Source organism: Anabas testudineus, chromosome 11 (assembly GCF_900324465.2).
Source record: "Anabas testudineus chromosome 11, fAnaTes1.2, whole genome shotgun sequence".
Taxonomy (NCBI): Eukaryota; Metazoa; Chordata; class Actinopteri; order Anabantiformes; family Anabantidae; genus Anabas; species Anabas testudineus.
Window position 1 is genome coordinate 9,156,056 of NC_046620.1, and position 19,086 is coordinate 9,175,141.

A 19,086-nucleotide genomic window follows, 5' to 3' on the forward strand; every position below is an offset into this window, starting at 1 on the left:
GGACACACGGTCAGCAGCCAATAGGAACCCTCCGTTGGTCAGGCGGGGGCAGGACCAGCGTGCACAGGTAGTTGGTGAAATATGACGGAGGTGACGGAGCTGCCGAGGCCGGAGAGGTGGAGAGGTGGAGAAGCTGAGTGTAGTCCAGGACCCGGAGTGAGAGATATCCAGCCAGGGAAGTTAACATGTCCATGCACCTGTACCAGCTGAGCGGCAAGCTGCTCGGCGACACCGTCGGTAAAGTGAACGACAACCTGACCTCCGCGGTGCTGGCGGCTTCTGCCATCGCTCTCGCCCTGGGGTATCTGTCGAAAGTGCTGCTCAGACAGTCCTCACAAGACACGGATCTGGTAAGTCCATGTCCAAAATCCAATGTCAGGCATGCACTGTCAGTCTACAGTCACCATTCACTGTTTACCTGTGTTTCTTCTTCTAGAAGTACCCTCCATACATCCCCTCCAGCATCCCCTTCCTGGGTCATGCCATTGCATTTGGGAAAAGCCCCATTGAATTTCTTGAAAATGCTTATGATAAAGTGAGTATGACATTAGTAGGCTGACTGCAAATGCACCTGTTCTGATAACTTTACATAGCAAGCAGCAAAAAACAAGTTATTGGTTTCACTGTAGTTACTTTTCTAGCCAAACATCCTGTCTGTGGTGCATCATCACAGTTTGCGTTTGCATATCATTTATGGTTTGTGAATTAAAACAAGATGAAGTTGTTCAGTAATTCTCACATAAAAAGCAAAAATAGGAGACCGCCTTGCAACTCCACTGACCTATCTTGTCCTCTACGTCTTGCTGTCCTCCCACAGTATGGACCTGTGTTTAGTTTCACCATGGTGGGGAAGACGTTCACATACCTGCTGGGCAGTGAAGCAGCCTCCCTGATGTTCAACAGCAAGAACGAAGACCTGAATGCCGAGGACGTCTACTCCAGACTGACGACCCCTGTGTTTGGCAAAGGAGTGGCCTATGATGTGCCGAACCCTGTGAGTCTGTCAGAACTATCAGATCACGTTGAGGAATGAATCCACATTTAAATATAAAGAGAAGTGTTAAACTGATGTAAGGTGCACAACAATAAAAAGGTGGCGGTCAGCTCTACTAAACACTTTTTTAATGTGTTTCAGATCTTTCTAGAGCAGAAGAAGATGTTGAAGAGCGGCCTTAACATCGCACATTTTAAGGAACATGTCCAGATTATTGAGGCTGAGACCACAGAGTATTTTCAGAGATGGGGAGACAGTGGGGAGCGAGGTATGAACATTAACAAATCACTTTTATTTAAACCATAATTATTTATTTATTGAATTATCATCAACATTCTTGAGCATTAATTACAGCCTTCTTTTAAGGTCATCAGTTCAGACGTGTTTTAATTTACTTGAATTTGGTTTAAAGCCCAAACAAGCAAATAAAATCATTTACTGTAGAAATAAGGTCAAGTATATGATGGTGTATAATTGTCGGCTTATTGGTGTCATAATGCTCAGTAAACATTTTTCCTTTGTCAGACCTGTTTGAAGCCCTGTCCGAGCTGATCATCCTGACAGCCAGTAGTTGCCTTCATGGGAAGGAGATCCGCAGCATGTTGAACGAGCGAGTTGCTCAGCTGTACGCTGATCTGGATGGAGGATTCACCCACGCTGCCTGGCTCCTGCCTGGCTGGCTTCCCCTGCCCAGCTTCAGGTAGGTCTACGTGAGATGAACGCATCTACACATAGGATGAAGCTAACACTGGATTAATGTTTATTAGGGAGAAAAACACTAGAGCAGAAAAATTATACTGTACCAAAAACATGTAATGATGTGTAACTCTCTTCTTCTGGTTAGGAAAAGGGACAGAGCTCACCTAGAGATCAAGAACATCTTCTACAAGGTCATTCAGAAGCGCAGGAGCTCTGGTGAGAAAGTGGACGACATCCTGCAGACCCTCATTGATGCCACGTACAAGTACGTCACCTCCAGTCATTCATTCCAGAGAGCAAACTACGACAACAGGAGGATATGTTTGTATTATCTCTAAGCCCAAAAATGAATTTTTTTCCCCCTCAGAGATGGACGGCCCCTGAGCGATGACGAGATCGCCGGGATGTTGATTGGTCTCCTCCTGGCAGGTCAGCACACGTCGTCCACCACCAGCGCCTGGATGGGTTTCTTCTTGGCCAGAGACAAAGCTCTGCAGGATCGCTGCTACGCCGAGCAGAAGGCTGTGTGCGGGGAAGACCTTCCTCCTCTCAACTTTGATCAGGTAAGAAATCGTCATTTACTTAAAAGTGGGAAGTAAAAAACCTCAGGGGTCTGCCACCTTAACCCCTGCTGGTTGTTTACGTCATCTTTGTGTCCCTCTGCTGGCCATAGAAACAGAATTGCAACAACAGACCTGTGATGTCGTGATAACCATATTGTTAACTTAAGATCCTAAAATTGTCCTGATGATGTCTGTAGCTGAAGGATCTCAACTTATTGGAGCGATGTCTAAAGGAGACTCTGCGTCTACGGCCACCTATCATGACCATGATGAGGATGGCTCGTTCTCTTCAGGTGAGAACAACTGGCAGACATACTTGCATTATACACGTCTGTGTTCTAGATGTAGCTCACCTCTCATCTTGAACATTTAAACATAACACATTCTCCACCTTCTTCTGAAATTTCTTATTTAACACTGAAGTCAACACTTTTTGTGGATGCTCCTTTTTTTTCTCAGACTGCAGCAGGATACACCATCCCCGTCGGCCATCAAGTCTGCGTCTCCCCAACTGTCAACCACCGTCTGCGTGACGCCTGGGTGGAGAGGATGGAATTCAGACCTGAACGCTACCTCGATGACAATCTTGCTGCGGGGGAGAAGTTTGCCTATGTGCCTTTTGGAGCAGGTAAGAAAAATACGATTAAAACTGAATATTTTGTGTTTAGTTTAATATCTTCGTCTAAGAGTAAAGAAATCTTCTACCAACTACCTTCTTCATCAGTGACCAGGATTGAATCCGCCTGACAAATAAGGCTAAGCTATCATGTAAATTTACATGTTGCAACTTGTCGGTTGATAGTCTAGTCTCGAGTCGCGTCAGTGTTGAATGAGATTTCTTATTTCCACATAAGTTGATCTGTGTTTAATCAAATGCACCCTATTACTTTGACTCTATTTCTTTGCCTTTGTCTCAGGTCGTCATCGCTGCATCGGGGAGAACTTTGCCTACGTTCAGATTAAAACCATCTGGTCTACTTTACTGCGCATGTACGAGTTTGACCTGGTTAACGGATATTTCCCCACAATCAACTACACCACAATGATCCACACCCCTCACAAGCCCATTATCAGATACAAGAGGAGAAAACAATGAGGGACTTAAAGAAGATAACGAAAGGAAAAAAAAAGCACAGACAGAAGGAAACAGTGGATCTCTCAGTGGAACTTCCCGAGACTCATATTTAGGAAAATACATTTTAATGCACTTTTTGCTCCATCTCTCAAACCTCTGAATGTCAACATAATAGTTAAATATAGACGCTTGGGTTCCCAGAGGTAAATACACTGGTTGTGTTACACTGACTTAAACACTAATGATCATATTCACAATGTGAATTCTTATAAAAACAGAAATGGTGAAATGTGCCTTGATGTTGAACCAAGGAAACATTTTTACTTTAGAGTTTCAGGTTTGCATTCCCGGAGAGTTAATTTTTTTCTGCTAGTATTCAGCAAACTTTATAAATCATGAAGGTGAAAGTTCATTTTTAAACTTGGAAAGAGCAGTTGATGATACAAATCCACCATAAGGTTCATAATATCTCTTCTTGAGCTTTTGATTGCAAGATTTTCATGAGGAGATGTAGTTCGGGAAATTGTCGTAGATTCAGAAATGTTCAAATGTGAGTGTTGATGCAGAAGATCAACACTCCCTGTCCACCGATGCAGTCTGTTTTGCTTCCACAGGTATTTGGATTTATTTTAACTGATTAGAACTCTACTCGGGTGATGAAGCTGTGAATGATGAACGATAAAGGTGTAAATTGTTGCATCATAACAGGTGTAACTAATTCAAGAGTAGAGTGTAATCACACAAAATAAGTGTTTTAACATATACTGTTAGAGAGCAGGTCCTTGACTGATGGAAGCTGGACTATATTAAAGAGCACTAATGAACTCTGCTTCTGTGTCATAATTGTGGGGTTCATAGGGTTCAATGAAACAGTCACTGTAATAAAACACAACATATACTTTTCTAAATTATCCAAAAGTCAGAGCATCTTGCATGACAGTGTGTGACTGAGAAGGTTGAAATAAGGCCCAAACCAAAATGACTCAACTGTATACATCATTTTTAAAATATTTTGGCATTAAGTTGAAGTTATATCTCTTTTGTTACATGTAAATTTAAGAACATTTTAGTTATATAGCATCATTGAAATCAACAATGTTTTGCTTGAAACGTGATATTTCTTTCTAGAAAAATTACAATTTACTGTAAGTTGCGACTGGTTAAGAAATGAAATTACACATTCTTTCAAATAATGTAGTCCTCTTTATTTCAGTTTTTGACAAAATACCCAGAAAATTCAAAGCTCCTACGCTTTACAAAAATACGTTCTCTACAAATGTCCTCTGTAGTCTGTCTGGCCTAAACAAAACACAGTGTAGTGTAGGGTATCCAGTAGCAGCCTCCTTAACAATAAACCCAAACATTCTCTACATAAACGCTCCACCCATACAACACAAACATATAAATTAATCACAAGGTCTTAAATTAGCATTAGACAAATATACATGATTGTAGATCATCCACAACAAAGAGGCAGATTAAATTACAAACATAGCTGTTTTTCAAGTGCTGGCGACAAAAAGCCTGAATACAACATGTCATACACTAATAAAAAGTTTGTTTTGGTCCACATGGAAAGATACAGTCCACACCAGAACAATAGAAAACAGCAGAGCGCTCAGCACAAGAAAAGGCAACTGTTTCTTCAAGCCAAAGTAACCTGTCAGCCTCTACCTTCTCAAGCCAATGTGCAATTGAGCATATGAAGAAGCACCTGTGGAGAAGATAAAACATATTAATACATCACGGTATGCAAAGCTTTTACATATAGTAAGTTTATTCCTCAGTAAATCATCTCTAGGGAAATCTCCACATTTGTAATAATATATAATAAATGTTGCATGATGCATGTTAATCTGCACGAGATGCTTCCTGAAAACATGATTATTGAGCTGTGTCTATATAGAAACGACACTATGTCATCTAAAAATATATTTTGGAACCACAATGCCTACGCATAGTCAGGAATTTATTTTCGTAATGAAAAATGTAGCAGGGGAAACAGGTTTCCCTAATTTGCATTTGGCCAGAGAAAGATGACAGTAACTAGAAGTACATGTAAACGCACCTGACGTCACACTCCCCAGCCTCCTCTGCAGGGCCTCCAGTCTGGAGATGTAGTCTGTCAGTGCTCTGTCAGGGTCGTAACTCTCCAGGTGGGAACAGGTGAGAGGTCCATGGTCTCCAGCCATGTGAAACCTGCACATCACAATAACAAATTCAAGTAAAGATTAATTATCTGTGGCATCCAGTAGATTTCTGTTTGCTCAGGCATACTGTACAGTATGTGGTACCTGTGGTGAGTGGAGGAGACAGCCGATCTGGGGGACTCGCGTCCACTTCGCCCCCTGCTGCTGGAGACTCCACCTCCACTTCCTCTTTCTCTGCATGTCTCCACACTGCCTGGGTGAAGATATGGTGACATGCTATCCCTGACCTCTGTACCTGATACAAAGCAACAAAAATACAGTGACAATCACTTCAACATTATGTTATCCAACGTGTAGATGTCATGAAATCAGTCATGAATTGCTCTGGTTACCTAATGTCTGTCCTACTCCATTCTTCACACTGCTGGAGGCTGTGGAGCTCATCCCTGTCGCCTTGTGCCATCGCTTCACTAAAAATCGCATCCTGGTTTGACAAAGAACAAAAACAATTAGTCTAATTAAAATATATCTGTAATCTCTCTTATTAAAATCAGTAAATCCAGACTTCTGTTGCCAACCTGGAGAGGGCAATAGAGACTCGGACGGCAGAGCGGAAGCGCATCAGCCCCCGGCGACGCTGGCTGAATGACTCCAGGCTGGAGAGCGACGGTCGGCCGCCCATCCTGGAGAGCAGCGCCAACGTGGCTTCCTCACACTCCTGGAAGCCACCGAGCAGTAACAGCAGATATTTCTTCTGGTAGATTAGAGCTTTGCGGAAGCTTTCTGATCTCAGGTACTTCCCATACATTCTCTGGAAGCAGTAGATAGACAGGGAGTAAACATCCACCATCTTTCTTTTTTTTTTTGGTTAGACGTGCAACAGTTAACTAATTCAAACAAACGTTATGCCGTGTGCTAACAGTGACTTTTTGCTGTTATTTACTGACCTTCAGTGCAGCATTGTCAGCACCAGGTCCAGTTATCTCTCTCAAAGCATCAGACCTGATGTCTGCCCTTAGTCGGGCCAGCTGGGACTGAGCCAGATGCAATGCTTTCTCCAGGCGGACTTTTTCTCGAGCCCAAGCCTCACGCTCCTGGGAAAGCAGCAAACCTGCTGAGTCCAACTTTGTCACTCCTCTTCTGCTGCTGGACTGCAAAGACAAATTTTATAAATTCCATAGCATAACATGACAATAACTTAAATGCTAAAATGCTGCAATCCTTTTCTTTCTGGAGTTCACATCTATTATACGGTATTTTGTCATTTTAAGGTACAAATAAATCCCCAGTAAACAAAGTCATTTTACAATTTCTCACTCCCAAATGGTCCCTATTAGCATCTTTTTCTGTCATCCACTCACACTTTCCCCTGATCCCGGTCCAATCTGCCTGTAACGTCGGACCTCTTCTTCCAAACGGAGCGTATGGTTCCTCAGATCGTTCTTCTCTTCAGTCAGACGGCTGACAAAACCCGTCAGTTCGGCATTCTGCCTCAGCAGCCGCTCTGTCAGGGAGCTGGACGAGCTGGACGAGCTTCCTGCCAGCAGGGACGTGTTCTGAGGGAGGAGATTGACAAGCAACTATAGTGTAAAGTCAGTCAGTTTAAAAAAGATGATTAAAGCTCAACAGTGCTGTGAAAACTAAACTGTGCCACATATATTTTTTTAGATAAATAAGAATCCTGACCTCTGGGACGGAGGGTAGAGCTGGGGATTGCTGCAGCATATTGATGACTTCATCAACACTGGACTGCAACCAGGACAACTCTTCACTGTCGACCTCAGCAGTCAGTCTGTACAACACATATACACATTTTCACACATTATAAAACTCCTTTATGTTGTTATACGATGTTGTAGTTTATGCAGCATATAAAAACATTAAGTGTTTCTTCTTTTATAGTCTTTTATCATTTGTGTTAGTGTAGAACTGGCAATAGGCGCCGTTTGGACACTTTAGGGCAACAGAAACAAACTGTAAATACTAAACACTAAAATACAATAAAGTTGACATCATGAGCTGTACACACACATACTGTATATAACTTTTACTTCCAGCAGACACAAAGTAGTATTACTAATCTACTTTAATTACCTGCCAGTAGTCTTGTTCGCCATGCTGCGGACTTTGGAAGAAATGAGATGAAGTTTGCCCACAATCCTGTCGACTGTGCGCCAAGGACCATGATGTAGTCCGCTGCTTTGACCTGCAGCAGAGACTTCACGGTGGGGAGACACGCTGGAGCTGGCAGATGGAACAGGTCCACTCTTCTGCTGGAACACCCAGTCTACGGTGCGGTCAGTGGACTCACTGTGCCAGGCAGCCTGCTGTTTAAAGAAATATACCCTAAATTTAATGCTGTACGTAACGTAGAGCAACACAGCTACTACAAGGTGAGTGACCATTTGTTTAAAGTAAAGGACAGATAGTTTGTACTCACATTGTGGCTGTCGGTTTGCAAAAGACGACTCTCCTTCCTCTCTCCTCTTTGCTCTCCTACTTGGTTCAACCTATCCTCCAGTCTCTCCTCCTCTTCTTCCAGGCTCCTCCTCCTCTCCAGCTCTCTCTCCAGCTTCTCCTGGGCCTCCAACATTCGTGCTTCCAGGCTCTCTAGCTGTGCCCGAGCCTCTAGAAGCGCCTCCTGGTCGTGCCTGGACCTCTGACTCGCTAAATCCAGCTCCTCCTCTTTTCGTACCACCTCGAGTCTCTGAGCCTCCACCTGACCAAGGAGATGCACCACCTACAGAAGAAAGGAGTTGAGATACAAATGGTTCTACTGATGAAGCTTGAGGTTCTGAAGAATTTGAGTGTGCTTTATTTAAGGTCTTAAACTGTAAGGTCTTACACTGTAAAGTGCCTTGAGATGACTTTAACTACAAAACTATATTGAATTGAATTAAATAAATTGAATACTAGAGGTAGGCCACAGCCGGGATTCAGTGGTCTCACTAACATTTATACATGTTATATACTGTACTGTATGTTGTGTCCATCCAGTCTACCTGTGCATGCTTGTCATCCAGCTCTTTCTGCAGTCTTTCCAGCAAACTCCCTCCCTCTTCACGGCGCCTCCCTCCGTCCTCAACATGCTCCTCATTGGATGAACCGCTGTTGGTAGAGACACCAGTCTGCAGCTCCCTCTGTCTCCCCAGTGCAATGCTCATCTCTTGGGCCTTAGCTCGCTCTGTCTCCAGCTGTACCTGGAGCTCCTGGAGGCGTCTGTGGAGCTTCAGACGTTCCTGCTCAGCCTGTTGTGAGAGGTGAGAAGAGGCCTGCCGTTCCTGGTTCAAGGTTGAGGTCAGTTGGGCCACACAGGTCTTCTGCTCCTCTAGAGTAAGCTGAAGGTCCTGGATTAGAAAATGAAAACACAACCTCTTACACTAATAATAAAAATAAAGTTGAGGTGGTAACAGACACTAAAGTTTGTCAAAGTGGTACCAATGTAAAAGCCCCAGTAATTCCTCCATTCTTACCTCCAGCTCTTCTCTCTTACTCTCTTCAGTTCTCCCAGTTCGACACTTCTCCTTCTCCATAGCCCACTGAAGATCTCTGAATCTCTTCCTCTCCTCTGTCAGCTGGTCGTTCAGTGCGTCCACCTCAGCAGCCTTCTGTGATACCTCGGCCCTGTAGACAAAGGTGATCGTAATGAAATGACAGCTAATGAATGGAACTTGGATTTCTTTTAACATCTATCTGTGACCAAACACTGTGTCTAACCTGAATGTGTCCATCTCTTTGAGGTGTTTGTGCTGAGCCTTGAGTGTTGTTTCGAGCTCTAGTTTCGTCTGGGACAGTTCAACCTTCAGGTCCTCCACCAGCATCCTGTCAGCATCCGCTGCTCCATCCACTCCACCTCCATCCCTCTGCTCTTTCATGCCACGCTCAGCACCTAAAGACATGACAGGCTGGGCACCTGAATGAGGAAAGTAGAAAAACATTAATGCCAGAATGCCCTTCACTGCAAAACATCTAATAGAGGCTAGTGATTAGTGGGTACACAACATATATATGTCTACTCAATATGTGGAATAGTACTTTTCATACTGTATTCAACAGACAAATCGAAAAAGTAATGTTGAATACTTCTGAGTTGCTCCAGCTGATGACGGAGCTGATGAATTTCAGTGATGAGACTGGATCTCTCTGCAGTGTGGAGGGAACCCATTGCCTCTCTGTGCTGGGCATCCTGTTTGAGGATCAGAAAAACAACATGTATTTGATTATTGACTTTCAAATAATGATAGAGAGGAGAAAAAAAATAATAAAAGTGTGCCTGAAAAAAATATCTGGCTGATCCTATCCAATAATTTACCAGCTTTTTTTTCTTGTTGAAATCTTGATATTTTAAATTATTTTAAGGTAAATTATTAAATACAGTTTTTGGCCAAAAGCTGTAAAAAAAATCAAAAACATCTGACAATTTTGAATATTTTCACTGACCTGTTCAGCCAGTCTGTGCTCCAGCTGATTCAGGTGGATAATGGCATCGTTGGTGTCCACCAGGTCTAACTGGCTGTAGAGGGCATGTTTTAGGATGCTTCGTTCCCTCAGAAACACCTGTCGCACTGCTTCTAGAAGCTCCCTGCGCCAGTCCACACTGCCTGATGCCTGCAGAAAGTAAGAGACATGCAGATAAAGACATGAAACAGACCGAAGTAAGTCTTAACAAATATGACAACTTGACATTTAGAACTGAGACAAAATTCTGTTGAGGACTTTTTTTTTTTTTTTTTACCTGTGTTTCCCTGTGTGTCTGCATCTGAGTGATGAGGCCTTTGAGAGAATCTATAGTTGCTAGCAAAGCGTCTCTTTCCTTCACCGAACCTGGCACGTTAAACTGGCTACCGGGCTCACCTTCTGTGAGAGGAAGCTCTGATAGAGAAAGCACCTGCATGCCCTCCTGGTGCACCTCACGGAGTAACATCTAAATAAAAAAACAAACAATTACATCCATCCTATGTATGTATGTATGTGTTAGTATTTTAACTGACGAGCACAGAAAACGGTACAAATCACGCAAAGGACACACTTTGGTCGGCAACAACAACAGTAATTACGTTCAAGAATATCAGATATCACATACAGCTACAGTAACTAACATCCCAGATGTCTAGTCTCATAGCATTTGTCAGAGCTCTAGGCTGATGTTTATATTATAGGTGTGGGTTGTACCTTGATTCTGTCAGGAAGTGGGTCGTCAGTTTCTCTCCTGGCACCTTCTGGAGTCGTCCTGAACTCCTGTTGCAAGCTTGGGAGGTCATATCCAGTTCTCTGGCTGTAGTCTGAGCTGCTGTCTGCAAGAGGATAAGAAACTCTGTTCAAATAAATTACTTCAAATGTTTAACAAAACATAAAGCAATTGTTAGTTAATGGTCAAAATAACACAAAAGCTTCAAGCTTTCTACAGTTTTTACACTGTGCAGCATAAACAATTTAGTATCGCTACTACTGGAAATGTGTGAAATTAATACTAAGGGTTGGACAAATTATTCTAAACACTGTCCCTGTAGTTTTGTTAATAAAAATGAAAAAGACAAAAAAAAAAAAACATTGTTACCTCGTTGGACAAAAAACTTATTTGAAACAAGTGAAGCACTAATGTGAACAGAGTTGTTGTTCATTGTGGTAAGGATCGTGTTTTATCTTACCACTGGTGTATCCATCTTTGAACTGTGACATAGGACGGTCTTGTCTTGATGCAGGCACCTAAAGACCAAGAAAAACAGCTGAAATTTCTGCAATTTCTCTCACACAAAGCAGTATAAGGAACTTAGAGCAATGAATTAAAGATTATCAAACGTATTTCCAGCCCTCACCTCAGTGGAGCGCAGCTTGTCAATGACAGCTTTAAGTGCTTTACACTCGTCCTCCAGAGCCTGTGTGTCCCTCCGCAAGTTCTCGCTCTCTGAAATATGCCGAGCCTCCATGTCCAGGATTTCTGCTGCATGGAGCTCCTGCATCTGTTCAATCTTCTCCTGAAACTCTCCGATCACTTCTTCCATCTCCTCTTTGGTGGCAGACTTGCTTTCTGGACTGAGATCAGATATCGGGATAGGATCGGTCTGTGTGAAAGAGTCTGTTACAGCCAGGTGCTGCTGCTCGGAGCTGCTGTTCAGCCGTGAGCTGTGAGATTTGTTGGAGGACTGACTGGAAGTGGCAGAATTTTTCCTGGACACAGATGGTTTATCTTTGGCACTGCTTCCTTTACCAACCAGCTGTTTGCTTCCTTTCCTTTTGGGCTGGGTCGTCAAGGAGGAGGAAGCAGAGGACAGAGGCTGAGGAGACGGAGAAGGGGAAGGAGAAGGACAGGGAGACGAGGATGAAGGACCAGAGTCCACTGTCTTCATCAAGGCTGTTCGTGCCTCCTGCAGCTCCTCTTTGAGCTTAGAAATGGACAGTTCATGAACATGCAGTTCATCCTGTAGCTTCTCATTGTGCTGTCGGTAGCTGTCGAGTTGTTCTTTGGTACTATCCATATTCTTTCTCACCTCCTGGAGCTCCTCTTTCAGTTTTGAAATGGAAACGTCACGAACTTGGAGCTCCTCCTGAAGTTTCTCATTATGGTGCCTGTAGCTGTTGAGTTCTTCTTTGGTTGACGCAGCATCATTTCTGACCTCCTGGAGCTCCAGTAGAAGCTCACTAATATCAGCTCTTTCTTCTTCAGCTTTTACCTGGTAGAGAGGTAGACAGGGGGTCAGATACGAAACATAAAGCCATGAATCATGAAAGACAGAATAGAAATCAGGCTTACTTGGAAAGGTTCTCCTTTAAGTTGAGCAATGGTCATTTCCCGTTCCTTAAAAATAAATAAAGAAATAAAATCAATAACAATAACAATACAGTGTGTTATAAGTGTGTAATATGTAATTAAAATGTAACACACTAAACAGAAAACTTTTAAAATGTAAATGTATTTATTATTATTATTATTTAATAAATTATTTTTACATACATATATGCGATCAATTTTACCTCATCATAGATAAAGCTATAGTATACACTCTTAAGGAACAGTTACAGCCAAGAGCTAGTTAGTTTAATTTTAACAGTGAAAACAGAGGATACAGTTAGCATGGTTCTGTTTTAGGGTAACAGAAATCGCCAACAGCATGTCTAAATTTCATTATTCAATTAATTTCATTTAAATTAGTAGGAGTTTGTTACATTTGCAATAATAACTATACTAGATCTTTTCAGACAGAGACAAAAAAAGCAAAAACAGAAAAAATGATTTCTGCAGTACAAGTTTTTAAAATGGATTTGACTGAACTGAGCACCAAAGACATGTAAATATGTAAAGATAAATATGATTATAACATTTTAAAATGTACCTGCAGCAGCTCCTGTAGCTTCTCCATGTTTTCTCTGCAACTGTTCAGCTCCTCTTTGGTGGTGGCTGCCTCATTCTGAGCCTCCTTAAGTTCCTGTTGTAGCATGGACACTTTGACCTCTTCACTGCCACTAGATGATACCTAAAGTGACCAGGTTGTAGCATTAGATAAGACCTTCTAGTAAGCATGCCTGCTTACAAGACCAAATGTTTTGTTCTACCTTTTGAAGTTGGTCCTGAAGTCTCTCTATCGTTGCCGTTTTTTCCTGGAAAGAGAAACAGACGATTGTCACCAAATGTTGTAAATGCACAGTATAAACACCGAGAACCTATTTAACATGACATACTTGGAGATCCTCCTGGAGTTTGCTGCTGCTCTCCTTGTAAATGTCAAGCTGCTCTCTGGTGGCCGAGGCCTCGTCTCTGACCTCCTGCAACTCTTGGAGAAGCTCTGACACAGCTGGTTGGTCACTAGCAGAGGAGGCCTGATAAAAAGATCACAAAGGTTGAAATTTATCAGAGCCGTATTGTGGAAGAGACAACAATTTGCTGTGTGACACTTCAGATCAGTGTGGTTTCATTAAGCATTTTGCTGGTTAAGCATTAATCTAATCAGATCTTACAAAAATGCTTCAATACAGAATTCAATCAATATTAACAGTTAAATAAGAGTTTCCCATTTTATAGATTCTTTGTACTTCAATTCAGTGTGCGACTCAAAAATAAAAATACTCTTTTAAGTAAAATTTAAAAAAAGAAATTAGCTCTAATTAGCAACAACTAACCACAAAAACACAGCATTTTGTGGTTTGATGGAAGGTTATGAGTGGGACTATTTCTTGGCTAAGCCCAAAAGATCTTCTGACTCTTACCTCCACCGTCCTGTGAAGAGTCCTGGTCTTCATCTGACTCAGCAGATCCATGAGTACAGCTAACCTCCTCTCATACTCCTGCACCTCCTCCTCAGAGCTGGAGAGTTGAAGCTTCTGGAGCTCCTGGTCTTTCTGCATCCCACTGAGTCCCACCTCCAGTTCTCGAAGCTTCTGTGTCAGATGGACCACCTTCCCTGCGGGAACTTGCCTTGCTTGACTCAGTCCACTGAAATCCATTTGAGGAATACCTAAGTCACCAAAGTTGTAGTCATGTGGCTCCACATTTGGCTTCACTTGTGGCTCTGCATGTCTCTGCAGGTCCTGGTTTTCTTTGGATCCTGACTGCTTCTTTGATTGCTGCAGCTGGAAAGCCTCAAGTGTGGCTTGGCTGACCAGCACTGCAGCTACTTTCTCTCTCAGATCTTCCTCCAGAGTAGAAATCTTCTGTTGGAGACCATCTGCATAGCTTTGTGTTTGCTCAACAAGGAGACGACAGTGACTTAACTCCGAGTCCTTTTCGCCAACCAAGTCATGAAGCTCTTGAATACGTAGCCCTAACTCTTCCACTCTGGACGTTGCGCTCTGCTCTAGAGCTTGTACTTGAGCCTGCATGACTACAAGAATGGCAGTTTTCTCCCTCAGAGCTTCCTCAAGTTCACTCTCGGTGCTCTCTAAATTCTCAGTTTCAGCAAAAGCGTCTGCGCTCTCTTTCAAGCGCAGATATATTTCCAAGAGTTTACTATGTTCTGTTTTCAGTGTATCAAGCTCTCCGGTGGCCAGGTCCATTTTCTGCTTCATTTCGTCATAATCCTCTTTGCTTGGCCTCCATGCATTGCTCTCTGGTTCACCATTAGTGTCCTCGTCTTCCTCTGTAGCTTGTTTCTGCTCAATATTGGCCAGTTCCTGCTGCAGTTTGTCTATGACTGCATTCAGTTGGTCGAGCTCTTCTTCATTATTTCGTTTCAGCCGTTCTTGTTCACTGCGCAGACACTCCACCTGAGACTCCAGGTCTTTTATCAGCTCATCTCTTTCATCAATATCCTAAAGAGTAAGATTAGACATTAATAAACTATAAAAAATATCACATATCACATTGCAGGAATCCATGGCGGTCCAACTATTTTGTTAAACGTCTGAGTCCCTGTAAAGATTCTTTGGTCCAAAGATAATGTAAAATAAATTGTCAACACTACATTTTTTAAACTCATCAGATTATAAATTCTCTATAGAGACTCAGAGGTTTAATAAGACACCTCACACAAGCAAACGATCACCTCACCACAAAATATGGTGCTATGGATCTACTTACCAAGATGGAAAAGAAACAAAACAACAACCAAAAATAAAAAAATGAAAGAAAAAACAAATGGAGCCAACAAAATAAAAGCTTGCAGGAGACCAGAGGACACACACAGTGATGCACTACCAGGGAGCTATGCGTATTCGAAATAGACTTTGGTTCTATTTTGTATACGCATATTGCATTACCTTGTTATCAGAGGCTGTTTCCATGTGTTGAAGCTTAGTGATCTGTTCATTAAGAAGTGCTATTTCCCTGTCCTTCTCCTCCATCACCTTCAAAAGTCAGAAATTATAATGTGATGGCTATTAAAAAACATGTCACGCGAGACGTCCACTCTGAGTCAGTGTTGTGCCAGACTACTGAAGGTTTACAACTTTGTTCATGGTAGAGTTATGGGGAGAAAAACATAATTTGCAAATCAAAGACAGCAAAATGCATTTTATTAAAATTAGTAGTGCCCATATTATGTCCCTTTTAGGGCCTAAAAAACAAGCTCTTAAGTCCCCACAATGTGCCTGTACACTGTCATGCTGAAAAATTGTGTAGATTGTAGTGAAGCCACCATTCTGAAAATATGTGGCCCTTTAAAAAATGACAGCTTTTTGAGGTGGAGCCTCCTGAGAGAATGGAGGAAGAAGAGAGACTTCTGTGTTCATCCATGAATCCAAAAAGGGAGCTCTGTCCGTGCTTTGTGCTCTGCTGTCTCTGTTTTGCTGTTTTTAGACTGAGTCAGCTGCGACTAGGAAAAACAATAGCGGACTGCGAGAGTTTGGCCGAGGTTGTCATGTTTGGACAGAGATTCAGAGACCTGTGATTCAACAATACATAATGTTGAGAGCAAACTTTGCATGGACCACTCAGGGACAGAAAAAAAAAAAAAAGAAAGAAAGAAAAGGAGCAAGTGCACTTCTAAGATACAGGTATAGACAGTACACGCACCACAGAATCATATATGTGTAGAAAAATTATCTAAAGGTGGATTTTGCATAATATGGGCACTTTAATGCTAGATTGAATTAATAGTTTAAAATATACATTACAGGTATATTAAAACACTGTTCAAAGCTGTTGGGAGCAGTTTTTGCTTGTGCGATTACACTAAAACCGTAGTGACTGAGCAGCAGAAGCTTATCTGGAAAAGTCACACACATCACACTAGAGTAAAGATTTGAACACAATAAAGAGTAATTCAGAGTGCAGGAGGTGTAAAAAGGGCGTCTTTACATAAAATATGTGACTACTGCCAGTCAGACAATGTTATCCACTGTGACTGAATACTCTACTACTATTGAAAATAATACTGTACATCCTTGCAACAGGATGTCTGTTTACCTGGAGCATGCTGTCCCTTGTTTCTAAATATTGCTGCTGGCTACTGATCTCCTTCCTTTGGATCTCCAGCTGCATGTGAAGCTGCTGCACTTCCTCATTCTTGTTCTCCAGCTCCTCTCTGAACTGCTCCAGCTGCTCCTCCAGGTTACAGATCTGAGTCGACAGGAAAACATGACAAGCACTTCAGAGAAGGCACCACAAGACTGTGCAGAATATGCACCTCACTGTTAGGACTGACACATACATTTTCTATGGTTTTTCGTTTCGCTGCTAAACATTTACTATTCCCGATCTTGACATTGAAGGTTTGTATCAAAAGATACTAAGTTATGGTTCTTTTCATTTGTTGCATGAAAACATATATAATTTATGCACATGTATATCAAAGGTTGATATAAAATAACCAGGTTAGCGGCTTTAAAGAACATATTGAATAGAAAACTACCTCTTTCTCTTTACGCTCCAGAGCTTCTCTCTCCGTCTGTAACTGAGCCTCCAGTGTGGAGTGTTTGGCCTCGGTGATTGATGCATGCTGCTTCTTTTGTTCAACCTGCAACATATGAAAACACACATGCAATAAACTATTTAGCTCAGCAGTTATTTACAACATGTGTGAAAAGACAAGCAGAAACAAAGTCTTAGGTAACCAGATTTTTAAGGAAGCTACATTAACCCTGCTTTCATTAGAAAGATGCACTTTATCCGTGTTGTGATCTGTATTGTGCCACTAGAATTCAATTTGTCATCTATAAACTGAGCAGCAGAACAGCGAACATGAGCATTTGCTACACTGCTCTTTTTGTTCACCACAGCCCTCCACGAACACTGGGGGGCAATCTTGACAGTTGCTAGCCATAGCTGTCATTATCAACAGAAAACTGCCAAAGCAACTGAGGTAAACCCACCCACACATTGTTCTCTCCCCTTGCACGTCCTGTCCCTCCTCCCGCTCCTCCACTATCTGTCACCTCATCTACATGCTCTCACACACAGCCTCAGCCATTCTCCACAGCTATTGTTCGGGCTTTTCTCCCTTGCTGTCTCTGTTTCACTCTCCAGCAGATCCTTCAACCCCCTCTCCCTCCCTCCTGTTCCTAACCTTCTCCAGGGACTCAGCGCTGGCCAGCAGGGCCTGCTCCAGCTCACGGATGCGGCTCTCCAGCTTGTCAATCTCTTCGTCGCGCTCTCCCAACTCACAACGCAGTTGCTCTGAGCTGAGCAGCAGCTCACTGCACCAATCCGCCTTCTCCTTCAGCTGGGAGGTCAGCTGGTCCACCTGGTAGTGAGAGGAAGAGAGAGAGAGAAATGATGGGAGAGGGAGTGAGGGGAGGGAGGGGGGTTCGTTTAATGAGATTCTTTCTGAGAAACCACTCGCTACAGCATAGCATGTGCATGTTCAGCTAGCTGGAAGGTCAGCTGATCCACCTGAGAAAGGAGGGGGCTGGGAGTAAAAAGAGGTGCAGGGACAGAGGGGAGAGAAATTTCATTCAAGGGGGCACAAACCACAAAGTAGTGCATTAACCAGAAGGATGGCTGGCAGGTAACTGCTCCACCTGTGAGACAGCAAAACATCAGCAGATCAAGGAGGAGTAGGACGAAAGGGCAAAAGGAGGAGGTTTTGTTTAGGATGAACTATTAACTAGGAAATTAAAATTATATGTCCTTACTATAGAAACAGCATCCACATGTGTCTGTCTACCTGCTTGACTAAACAAGAAAATTATGTTGCTACAATGAAGACTGATTTTTCTGAATACTGTTATTTCCAAAGGTATTTTAAGGATCCCAAGTTGCAGAAAAATGTGATTGTTTTTTTTTTTTTTACACACTTACACTTTATTATATAAATGTATTTTAAGCAATTTTGTAAAATTGACAATGCATTGCATGTCTACATATAAAAATATAGTTATATCAATATCATCCGGTCTAACTGTTTTGGGCTTGGTCTATTATGTTCTAAATTTGATTTGACATTTTTTGCACAGTGATGTGGATCAGAGTGAAAAAACATGATGTTTTGAGGTTCAGACATTTCAAGATGGACAATGAAGAAGGACCAAACTGCAGGATGAAAAAAGAAGGGCATGACAGAGATGGACAGGTCATTAATCACTACAGGGTTGGACAGGATTATTAAAATGCACTAATTGCACTCTGGGGGAGATTTGATTCTACATGTAGCTAGAAGCAATACCTTAAAGGTTACTCCGTCCACCTGCAATAGCCATGGGAGAAAGAAGGCAAAAGCATGAAGGATCCGAGGATGGAGAGTTTAGGCACAAAAATGAGGAAGCAGAGGAAGAAAAAGCACTTAGTAACAAAATTGTGGCAGGACTCTGGCAAATTAAAGAAAAGGTAGAGGGTATGTTTGGGGTCTGTTGGTTTAAAGTAAAGTGTAAAATGTATATATAAATGAAATATAAATCCAATTAACTAACAACTAACTACGGCACAAATCAAAGCTGCAATCACAAACTGTACTAATCAAATCTTTGTCAACATCATAAAGACAAAACTGGTTACTCTGTTTTTATGCTGCTTTGATCAGGCAGATCAAAAACTAATAAACAGCACAAGGAAAATTGCAAAGAGTTTTGTAGGAAAGGACAAATCAACTTCATAATACCACTGGGCATTAAACTCATAATTCCCTAAATACAACTCACGTAGCTTGTCAAATGATGTTTCAGATTGGGCTAGTGAAATGCACTGAGGGCCAGAAACAACTAATTTGCCAAAACATATTTGTGTTCTTCTACATTACG

General features: G+C 42.2%; 2 protein-coding genes across 2 annotated transcripts in view; one reads left to right on the forward strand and one right to left on the reverse strand.

Moving 5' to 3' along the window:
* Positions 1 to 80: 80 nt before the first annotated feature.
* LOC113155518 (lanosterol 14-alpha demethylase) lies at positions 81 to 4,160 on the forward strand. The gene is made up of 10 exons (XM_026350300.1): positions 81 to 350; positions 437 to 535; positions 818 to 994; positions 1,136 to 1,262; positions 1,520 to 1,694; positions 1,839 to 1,958; positions 2,061 to 2,256; positions 2,454 to 2,549; positions 2,716 to 2,884; positions 3,174 to 4,160. Exons 1-10 carry the CDS (start codon positions 186 to 188, stop codon positions 3,350 to 3,352), a joined length of 1,503 nt encoding a protein of 500 aa, XP_026206085.1. The 5' UTR covers positions 81 to 185; the 3' UTR covers positions 3,353 to 4,160.
* A 357-nt stretch (positions 4,161 to 4,517) lies between these two features.
* The window catches only part of akap9 (A kinase (PRKA) anchor protein 9), a 52,604-nt gene continuing 38,035 nt past the window's right edge, over positions 4,518 to 19,086 (reverse strand). The window contains 28 exon segments of the mRNA XM_026349246.1: positions 4,518 to 5,045; positions 5,400 to 5,530; positions 5,626 to 5,776; positions 5,874 to 5,965; positions 6,060 to 6,292; positions 6,429 to 6,632; positions 6,843 to 7,037; positions 7,168 to 7,273; positions 7,576 to 7,808; positions 7,922 to 8,221; positions 8,484 to 8,828; positions 8,955 to 9,105; positions 9,199 to 9,394; positions 9,565 to 9,667; positions 9,922 to 10,089; positions 10,217 to 10,405; positions 10,654 to 10,775; positions 11,130 to 11,187; positions 11,298 to 12,152; positions 12,233 to 12,277; positions 12,813 to 12,953; positions 13,033 to 13,077; positions 13,159 to 13,296; positions 13,684 to 14,724; positions 15,172 to 15,258; positions 16,319 to 16,471; positions 16,764 to 16,868; positions 17,418 to 17,594. Coding sequence (XP_026205031.1) covers positions 5,002 to 5,045; positions 5,400 to 5,530; positions 5,626 to 5,776; positions 5,874 to 5,965; positions 6,060 to 6,292; positions 6,429 to 6,632; positions 6,843 to 7,037; positions 7,168 to 7,273; positions 7,576 to 7,808; positions 7,922 to 8,221; positions 8,484 to 8,828; positions 8,955 to 9,105; positions 9,199 to 9,394; positions 9,565 to 9,667; positions 9,922 to 10,089; positions 10,217 to 10,405; positions 10,654 to 10,775; positions 11,130 to 11,187; positions 11,298 to 12,152; positions 12,233 to 12,277; positions 12,813 to 12,953; positions 13,033 to 13,077; positions 13,159 to 13,296; positions 13,684 to 14,724; positions 15,172 to 15,258; positions 16,319 to 16,471; positions 16,764 to 16,868; positions 17,418 to 17,594 — 5,808 coding nt within the window. The 3' untranslated portion in view covers positions 4,518 to 5,001.

Coding starts and splice junctions, on each gene's coding strand:
- LOC113155518 (XM_026350300.1), top strand. CDS start 186: ATGTCCATGCACCTGTACCAGCTGAGCGGCAAGCTGCTCGGCGACACC. Junction 351..436: donor CCTCACAAGACACGGATCTG/GTAAGTCCATGT, acceptor TTCTTCTTCTAG/AAGTACCCTCCATACATCCC. Junction 536..817: donor TTGAAAATGCTTATGATAAA/GTGAGTATGACA, acceptor GTCCTCCCACAG/TATGGACCTGTGTTTAGTTT.